Raw genomic sequence first — 10,388 nt, forward strand, 5'->3', positions numbered from 1 at the left:
GTGCCGTGTGAGCTGATGACTGGCAAGTTCTTATCTTCTGTCTCATATGAACAACTGATCACCAATACGGAGCTGATGTGAGGTTTCTGACAAGATTGATTCGATATATTTTACATTGGAAAAGGATGTCTATGACTCAGGAAAAAAAAGGAAATATGGTTTATTAACATTGGGATGGTAAAGACTGTGGTCAAAAAGCAATGCTGTTGGCCACTACAGGTGGGGAACCCATAGCACACCCATGCCTCCGCCTATAGTACTGCCCCTGCAATCTGAATGGTACAAATGGCGATTGAAACTCTAGTTGATGGTCACGCCCATATTTGCATATGAAACTGGTCGTTGGTTTCGGTCGTTATGCCACTGTATCGTTTATGGGGGTATTGTTTATGGGGGGGGGTACCTGCGGTCTGTTTAGACTGAAGAGGTCACTTAGATGAGTGATGAAACGTATCTGTCAGTAAACGTTGTATCCAGATGAACTGATTCAACTTTCTTTGATCTGAAGTGGACTCTTATCAGCATTGTTCCTGGATGGCTGGTTGTAACTGCTGTGATTTCACAGCCATGTCTCGCCACACATCATTCCAACAGGTGGCTGTCCCTCAGGATGGGCCAGTTGACTGGCTGGAGGGTTTGCTGCCTGGCTGTGTAGGAGTGCCAGTCAGGAGAGATTTTATGACACGCCACTGATCAAAGTCCACTCGCAGGCCTTAAACAAGCATCAGTCCAGTCCATACCTGGCCTACCTGCCTTTCCTTGTCTCTCTCCTTGTCTCTGTCTGGGCTCCTGCTCTCTGTGACTATGGGGATCGATCTGAGCTATCTGTAGACCACATGTTCTCACAGCCAGAATGGACCTACCTGGGTGTTACCAAGAACAAGCTTTGGCGCCACGACCCGCTGACTACCCCCAGGATCCGCTGACCATAGAGGGACCGTCAACATGTGAGTACTGATACAAGGTGTACCGTGGGGGGTGATGTGGTTGGATTTTATTGTTGCATGCCTCAGAGACTCTCCTCTGAAACTGGAGAACCATCCATCGAGGATATGAAATTTAGTGCTGCCGTAGAAATAGGACAGTTTCATCATCTCAAATGAATTGATACATACCCTCAGCCAACAATGACTGTTTGATTCAAAATACATTAATATGGAATGTACCACTTCTTCACTCCCCAAAAAATTAGGCTGTGATTGAACCGTTCTATATTTTTTCAATATAGAAAAAAACGGACTCCCACAGAGATCAGGGACTATATTATCCATGGTCATGGGAATTATGTAAGGGTCATATCCAAGTTTATAGTTTAGCTCAATCAGTTCAATCAATCTGAGTGATAAGACACCTTGCTCTATGTAACAGGACCAGCCCTGCACGCTATTCGCTCTTCCGCTGAGTAATAAAGTTAATCACATGACCCACTTACCGTGCCGGCACGGCCCTCCATTCTCTTGAACCATCCAGCTTCTGTGTCAAAGGACTTTACTTCATGTCTGATGTTACACCAGTTGTCCTAACAACCCCGTGAGATGTATTTTTGACCTGGTACAACTTTTGTCCTTGTCTCATGAAAGACAGAAAAACGACGTTGAAACATTGATAGTGGTCATACTTTAACATCAATAATCAATCTTGGGCCATGTGTCCCACATTCCAGAGGTGACTTGTTGAGAGAGAGAGGGAGAGAGAGAGAGAGAGAGAGAGAGAGAGGGAGAGAGAGAGAGAGAGGGAGAGAGAGCAAGAGAGAGAGAGAGTGATAGAGCTTGACATCTAACTGTGTTGTGGTCATGTTCCTCAGCTCAGGAGCTGAAGACCGAGTCGGAGGAAAACTGCCCAGTCTGTGGGGACAGAGTATCTGGATATCACTATGGACTGTTGACCTGTGAGAGCTGCAAGGTAAATTCTGCCAAGCTAAAAGGTGAATGGTTCATTGAAGACGCTACGAGAAGTTTTCCACTATTTGTCAGTCTCAGTTTAAGTCTGGCGCCTCTAAATGGCCGACATAAGCAAAAGAAGATTTGACGTTGCTATAAAATGATTCCAGATCTTTGACTCCAGATCAAATTCCCCTGTGAAATCTGATGAAAGAGCCCCAATTAAAGGGTGTCTGGGTGATGTAGCGGTCTATTCCGTTGATTACCAACACAGGGATCACCGGTTCAAATCCCCATGTTACCTCTGGCTTGGTCGGGCATCCCTACAGACACAATTGGCTGTGCTTGCGGGTGGGAAGCCGGATGTGGGTATGTGTCCTGGTCGTTGCACTAGCGCCTCCTCTGGTCGGTCGGGGCGTCTGTTTGGGGGGAATAGCCTGATCCTCCCACGTGCTCCTCACTGTCAGGTGAAAAGGAGCGGCTGTATCGGAGGAGGCATGTGGTCGTCTGCAGCCCTCCCCGGATTGGCAGAGGGGGTGGAGCAGCAACCGGGATGGCTCGAAAAGGTGGGGTAATTGACCAAGTACAATTGGGGAGAAAAAGGGGGAAAATCCCCCTCCCCAAAAAGAAAGAGCCACAATTACAGATACATTACCTCATCACTGTATATCTTGCAAACGCCTTTCTTTCCCAAACCCCACTGCTTCTCTCACTCAGATCACTGACACCAGAGGTCATGCTCATGGGAAATGAAGCTGTTCCTCTCTGAAGCAAACCCATTTTGTCCACAAGGATGCACAAAGTCAAGAAACACACAAAAATCATTGCAACTGCAGTTATTCAGCAGAATTTGATTCCTAACAGGAAGTAACAAAAACGTTTCTTTGAAACTGAGGGAAAAAAAATGTAAACTTCTCTAGCCTTAGTCTGTAAAGGACACTCACTGCATATCGTGTTGCAAGATTTTAGCACAGAGATGATTTGTCTTGTAGCCTCTGGGGTTAGCAGTGCAAACTGACTGCACAATGTTCAGATGGAAAATTGGCATAAGAAATAGGAGAAGGAAACAGATGGATGAAGAAACTAATGAACATGGGAAATAAATCCTGAACGATAATGATCTGAACAGATTATCAATCAGATGGTCATTTTACAACATGACTTGATAAAATCCCAGTATTTATGAATAACAACAAGAACAATCATAGTTTCTCTTTCTCTGTCTGTCTGTCTGTCTGTCTGTCTGTCTGTCTGTCTGTCTGTCTGTCTGTCTGTCTGTCTGTCTGTCTTTCTGTCTTTCTGTCTGTCTGTCTGTCTGTCTGTCTGTCTTTCTGTCTGTCTGTCTGTCTGTCTGTCTGTCTGTCTGTCTGTCTGTCTGTCTGTCTGTCTTTCTGTCTGTCTCTCTGCAGGGCTTCTTTAAGCGCTCGGTACAGAACAACAAACATTACACCTGTGCAGAGAGACAGAGCTGCCCCATGACCCTTGCACAGAGGAAACGTTGTCCCTACTGCCGCTTTCAGAAGTGTCTGGCAGTGGGCATGAAAAGAGAAGGTACAGCGCACATAGATATGCCCACGCACACAACCACAACCACAACCACACGCACATGATACAGGAGGAGGCTGAGAGTTTCACAGTGTCGCGACAGCAAGATGTGTTCTGCTAAGAAAAAGTAGAAAAATAGGCAGATTCCCCCATATTCATCCGAACTGGGCACTTCTGCAGGTGTGAGACACGTCTGTCAAAGTTTTCAGTCGGCTGCATGCCTCAGGTGCAGTGTGTAGGTAAACACAGGAGCAGGTTTGCTTCTGCACTCACCACGGTTGCGACGTGCCGTGCGTTCCACTGACATCCCTATTCTTGCCTCCCATATGACTTATCGTCAGAGTCATAAACCCGCACTAGAGAGGGTTGGAATGACCCAGAAAACTCACACTGACTTTGTACTGAAGACCTAACCTGACCTTCTCTATACTGCATAGTGGGCCTGGTTGCCTCATTCCTTTACAACGAGCGAGTCAGAGCAACACTCTGGTGCAATAATGTTTAAATGCTGTTGAGAAAAATTAAATTATGGAAATGTATTGATGTATGATAAAGTGGCGATTTGTTTATTATTTATTTATTTGTTTGTTTATTTTTTACTAATGCACTAACAATGGTTTGAATAGGAATGAATCAACATGCTCTACTTAGTTGTATGGTTATTGTCTGGATGCTGGATACGGAAAGCGAATATCAAAAAAATGAAAACATGGACAGTGCACCAATTTCATAATTTTGTGCACTAATGGTCACACTTTTCTCTGTCCCCAGCGGTGAGAGCAGACCGTATGAGAGGTGGCAGGAACAAGTTTGGCCCTCTCTACCGTCGGGACAGGCAGATGAAACAGCAAAAAGTTTATCACCAGATAAACACTGCCCCTTGCAGGATAAAAATGGAAAATACACAAACACACCACCCCACGGCTCCAAATGACCCCCAGTTTATGACAAATCAAGCAAGCGTTGCACTGTCATCTGACCCTTTCCACCACCCACAGGGTCATCCCCCTGGCAGTGGCCCATCAGATACCCCCATGCTCCTGGACTGCACTATGACCACAGACAGGGGGATGACCCCATCTCTGCCCTACCCTGGACTGTACCACTGCACATTCCCTGGATATTCCCAGGAGAAAAGAGAGGTGCCTTTTAGTTGCAGCCCCGCCCCCATAAACCTCCCCATGCACCTGACACCCAATGGTTTATTAACACCGCTGTGCTCTCCAATAACAACCCCGAGCTCAACACCGAGTTCAGCTGCTTCTCTGACACCAGTTTCTACCACAACACCAATCCCATTTCCTACCCCAGTGGATACTCTTACACCCAACTTCCTAGCGCAGCTGTTGGAGGGGGAGCCGGATGAGAGCCAGCTGTGTGCCAAAGTCCTGGCCAGCCTGCAAAGAGAGCAAGCCAACCGTGGCAAACATGACTGCCTTAATACATTCAGTATTATGTGCAAGATGGCTGACCACACTCTCTTTGGGCTTGTGGAGTGGGCCAGGAACAGCGCTCTCTTCAAAGAGCTCAAGGTAACGCAAACTTTCAGGTGAGGACTGCAACACCAGCATGGTCCAACAGTTACAGGATTGAGCGTCTTGGGTTCAACTGTGGCTCAAATTCTTTGCTGCATGCCTTCAGATCTCTCTCCACTGTGCTACCCAATAGATATATAACTGCTAGATATTTGTATTTATATATACACTGATCAGCCAAAACATTAAAACCATCTCCACAACACCTCTGAAGGTGTCCTCAGGTATCTGACACCAAAACATTAGCAGCAGATCCTTTAAATCCTGTAAGTTGTGAGGTGGGGCCTCCATGGATCGGAGTTGTTTTTCCAGCACATCCTACAGATGCTTGATCAGTTTGAGATCTGGGGAATTCGGAGGCCGGGGCAACGCCTTGAACTCTTTGCCATGTTCCTCAAACCATTCTTGAACAATTTTTGCAGTGCCTGGTCTGCAACGATGTTTAGGTAGGGGACACTTGTCAAAGTAACATCCGCATGAATACCAGGACCCAAGGTTTCCCAGCAGAACATTGTCCAGAACATCGCACTGCCTCTGCTGGCTTGCCTTCTTCCTATAGTGCAACCTGGTGCCGTCTCTTCCCCAGGTAAATGATACACATGCACCCAGTCATCCACATGATGTAAAAGAAAATGTGATTCATCAGACCAGGCCACCTTCTTCCATTGCTCCATGGTCCAGTTCTGACACTCACATGCCCATTGTAGGTGCTTTTGGTGGTGGACGGGTCATCATGAGCATTCTGGCAGGCCCACGGCTACACAGCCCCATACACAGCAAGTTGCCGTGCACTGTGTGTCCTGACACCTGTCTGTCATAGCCAGCATTAACTTTTTCAGCAATTTGAGCGACAGTAGCTCTTCTGTGGGATCAGATCAGACGGGCAAGCCTTTGTCACTTCACCTGTCAGTGGTTTTAATGTTTTGGCTGACTGGTGTATATGTTTATATTTTAAAAGTAAGCCCGGTAGCACGATGCATGCAGTCAAGTGCGGTTCTTCATACAGGTAGAGGACCAGATGGTGCTGCTTCAGAGCTGCTGGAGTGAGCTTCTGGTCCTGGACCATCTTTGCAGACAGGTCACCTTTGGCAAAGAGGACTGCATCTATCTGGTCACTGGACAACAGGTGAGACATACGCCACCATGAGGGTCAGAGCGTGATAACAGCACTCCCTTGTGTTGATGAATAATATACAGACGGATGACAAATTAAAGGAACAACCAACATAAAGTGTCTTAGTAAGGTGTTGGGCCACCATGAGCCTCCAGAACAGCTTCAATGCTCCTTGTCATGGATTCTACAAGTCTCTGAACTCTACTGGAGGGAGGAACACCATTCTTCCAAGAGATCTTCCCTCATTTGGTGTTTTGATGATGGTGGTGGAGAGCGGTCCAAAATCTCCCATAGGCGTTCGCCTATGGTAGTCACCATTATCAGCTGGGTTGAGATCTGGTGACTGCGACAACCATAGCATATGATTTACATCATTTTCGTCCTCCTCAAACCATTCAGTGACCCCCTCGTGCCCTGTGGACGGGGGCATTGTCATCTTGGAGGAGCCCACTCCCATCAGGATAGAAATGTCTCGTCATAGGATAAAGGTGATCACTCAGCATAACTTTGTAATGATTTGCAGTGACCCTTCCCTCTAAGGAAACAAGTGGACCCAAACCATGCCAAGAAAATGCCCCCCACAGCATAACAGAGCCCCCAGACCCCCTCACTGTAGGGGTCAGTCATTCATTTTTTTCCTTTAATTTGTCACCTGTCTGTATAGCACAACTCGACGAACACAAAAGAAGCTGTAATTGTGATTAGCGTCTTTCTGCCTGTGTGGTGCAGATCGAGGTGTCGACCGTTCTCTCCCAGGCAGGAGTGACGCTGAGCAGCCTCGTGTCAAGGACTCAGGACCTGATATCCAAAATGAAGGCACTCCAGCTGGACAGAAATGAGTTTGTCTGTCTCAAATACTTGGTCTTATTCAACCCCGGTGAGCTTTTGGCTTTAGAAGTCCGACTCTCCCATAAAAGGGCTGCAGATCGCAGCATTCAGTGGCCAAAATTCCTTCTTTTTGATTACCTGCTTGTGATTGTATTACCTTATTCAATTTGTGTGTGTGTGTGTGTGTGTGTGTGTGTGTGTGTGTGTGTGTGTGTGTGTGTGTGTGTGTGTGTGTTCAGCTATATCTGTGAAGACTAATTTGACATTTTTAACATAAGTGTGAGGACATTTTTGCAGTGTGAGGATATTTTGGTCGGTCCTTGCTTTTCCAAGAGTCTATTTTAGGGTTGGGTCTTGGATATAGAGTTAAGGTTATAATTAGGAGTAGGTTAAAGTTAGGGTAAGGATTAAGGTTAGGCATGTAGTTATGGTGGTTAGGGTTAGGCTAGGGAATAAATGTAGCCAATGAGGGTCCTCACAAGGATAGAAAACAAAACATGCATAGGTTTGTGTGTGTGTGTGTGTGTGTGTGTGTGTGTGTGTGTGTGTGTGTGTGTGTGTGTGTGTGTGTGTGTGTGTTGTATTAATCACATATGCATCGTCTCTACTTTTCAGATGTGAAGTCAGTGCAGAGCCGCAGGCAGGTGGAGCAGACTCAGGAGAGAGTGAACAGGGCCTTGATGGAGCACACCCAGCGCAGCCATCCACAACACTCGGACAAATTTGGCCAGCTGCTCCTCCGCCTGCCGGAGGTACGAAGCATCAGCTTGCAGGTGGAGGAGTATCTGTATCAGCGCCATCTGCTGGGAGACCTGCCCTGCAACTCCCTGCTGACTGAGATGCTGCACACCAAGCGCAGCTGAGGGCAAACCACCGTGACCCCTCACTAGTGGAAGAGAAACAACCAGCGGGATCCAAACGGCGGAAAATCTCTCCCACCACTCTCCCCATTAGATCCTTATTTTCTCCATGACTTGGAGACCATGGCAGGTCTGCCGAAGGTGCCTGTTGTCCCGATACTGTGGGAAACAAAAGACAACGCTATAACGCATCTGCTGATGTCTTCTTCACCAGAAGACACACGGGCGTGTCCTCCACAACAAGTTCTTCTGGATGTAGGGGATGGCATCACTGTGACGAAACCCAGAATCTGATCTCATCTTCACACCTCAAAACTGAAAAATCAAATTGGACGGAGAGGCCGACTTTAAAACCGAGCATGTAGAACAAATTTAATTGGCTGAATTGGTGAATTTTTTTCCTCTTTGTGACGATATCAGAAATTACATCCTTATACTAAAGTATAAAACACTAATCTACACAAGCCGTATTTTAAACGGAGGATGGAGCTATGCTGTGTATTGTAGGCTTGGGAGTGGTCACACCTATGATATGGCCCCTTCATCAATGGCTAACATCCATTTTTGATGATAAAGTCACATGCGGACTGTCCCAAATGGTCTCCACTTTTGTTTTTCTCCTTCCTCCCTTCCTCTCCCTCCAAGTTACTTCTCTGTGGGACAGGACTGGGATGCACCCAAATATTGCCTCTGGGCTGCTCCGGTAACTTTTCCCTTCTGTGGCTCTTCACTGTAATTTGGGACAGCCCTGCTAATTAGAGACACACTCGCCAAGCTCATTTACAGAGATGAAGGGGAAGAAAATCTGACCTAGAATCAAAACTGAAGGCCTTTTTTATCCTGTGCCATATTTTACCCAAGTAACCCGTTCAACAGTATTACCACACCCGTACCGCCCTGTCTTGTTTTGTTTTTGTCGGTATTCAAACGGACGGATGCAAGATCCAAACACATCCACCATGGTCACAATGAGCATCCTGACTCATACCACCCTTCAAATGTCAACCATGAAATCCTTGCTTTAGTTTTAAACGCAAAGCAACAGAAATGTTTGAAATAAAAAAAAATTTTTTGTTTTTAAGTGTGTCGCCCCCTTTCTTTGGAAATCCACCCCCTTATTGAATCAGGGGTACCCTCGCCAAAGGAAAACAACATCCGTCGAACTTTTTAAACACTTGAGTGGCATAAAATATAGAAATGGTAAACAAATAGAAGAAAGTAAACTTGGAAATGGAGGAGGAAAAAACAAAACAAAATCATGGGTGATCTTGATTTAAAAATGATTTTTATTGGTCTGGTCCAGTTGCCATGGAAGAATCGTAATCAAACAGTTTCATGAGATGAACACATAATCCGCTGCCGCGGATAAAACAGAGCAGAAAATAAGGAATGACAGCATGGCACGTTATGACATGACTTCTACGAGATGAATAAGAATCACCACCGTGACCCAAAAAGACATAAATAATAGAATCTCAAACTAAACATCGAACGCACCGTCTAAACTCATACCCAATAAATACACCTCTAGGTGATAATAGGAATCTTCAGGGAAGAATTGCACAGGATTAAGTTATAAGGTGTTCAACTACCACATACAGATATATATATATATACACACACAAACATCAGCTGAATCCATACGCTCTCATCCACACGCTTCACAATCAATCACCTTACCATTATCTTCCTTAAATGCTGCTCTAGACAATGTATACCCCCCCCCCCACATCCGCATTGAAATCCTCATTCAAACAACATGTCTGTTGGAGGCAGTCCGTGACGTCACACGAGAGAGGAAACACTGCAGAGGCTGCTGTAGTGCTAGAGGAGGCAAAGGCGGGGGGGGGGGGTCCTGGTGGCATTACTAGTTTAAGAAACGTAAAAGGAAAACAAAGAAATTTGGCCTTTCACATTCCCCTAACTATTCAAGAAGAAGTATCAGACGACTGTGCGGGGGCGAGGGAGGGCCTGATACAGTCCCGGCTAAGCCTTCATCAAGAAATATATACCCTTTCTTCTTTTTGTTTGTTTGTTTTTTTTGTGTGCGTTTGAACAAACAAACAGTATGAACCACAGGATTTATTTATCCCTGGATTGAGAATAGTTCGGCAAGTCTCAGCTGTTTGACAATTCGGTTTATTCCCACTTTGCGTGTTTCTCCTCTCCAACCATACATGTCACTAAACGGTAAAGCAGCAGGCTAGCTTATTCATAGCTTACAAAGGTCAACTTTATACAAATCATTGTCCAAAAAAAAGAAAAAAAAAAGAAGAGGAATCAGCATTAAACCGCATTCATTACATAGTAAATCAGCATTGATTATCTTTCACACAAGGTGTCCAGGTGAAGAGAATAAAGCCCTCCTTCATGTTCCAGTATTGATTTTTAAGATTAGCACACATAACATTTCCATTCACAGATTGAAAATGGGGAAATATGAGAGAAAAAACAAAGTCAGGTGGATTTCATTCTCCTTACAGCGTCCAAAAGGCTGAAGCGATTTGTCCAGCAAACACATGTCAAAACTAGTATCAAAAAAAGAAAAAGAAAAAACATCCAGATGTCTACAGCTGAAGGAAAGCGGGAAATGAGTGGAATACACTCGATGAGGGCACAGGCAGTT

General features: G+C 45.5%; 1 protein-coding gene across 1 annotated transcript; it reads left to right on the forward strand.

Moving 5' to 3' along the window:
• Positions 1–748: 748 nt before the first annotated feature.
• Positions 749–8,810, forward strand: nr5a5 (nuclear receptor subfamily 5, group A, member 5). The gene is made up of 7 exons (XM_056287518.1): positions 749–947; positions 1,805–1,902; positions 3,290–3,431; positions 4,197–4,957; positions 5,967–6,086; positions 6,804–6,951; positions 7,518–8,810. The coding sequence occupies exons 1-7, from the start codon at positions 854–856 to the stop codon at positions 7,763–7,765; spliced, it is 1,611 nt and encodes a 536-aa protein (XP_056143493.1). The 5' UTR covers positions 749–853; the 3' UTR covers positions 7,766–8,810.
• The last annotated feature ends 1,578 nt before the right edge of the window (positions 8,811–10,388 follow it).

Source organism: Lampris incognitus, chromosome 10 (genome assembly GCF_029633865.1).
Source record: "Lampris incognitus isolate fLamInc1 chromosome 10, fLamInc1.hap2, whole genome shotgun sequence".
NCBI classification, from domain to species: domain Eukaryota; kingdom Metazoa; phylum Chordata; class Actinopteri; order Lampriformes; family Lampridae; genus Lampris; species Lampris incognitus.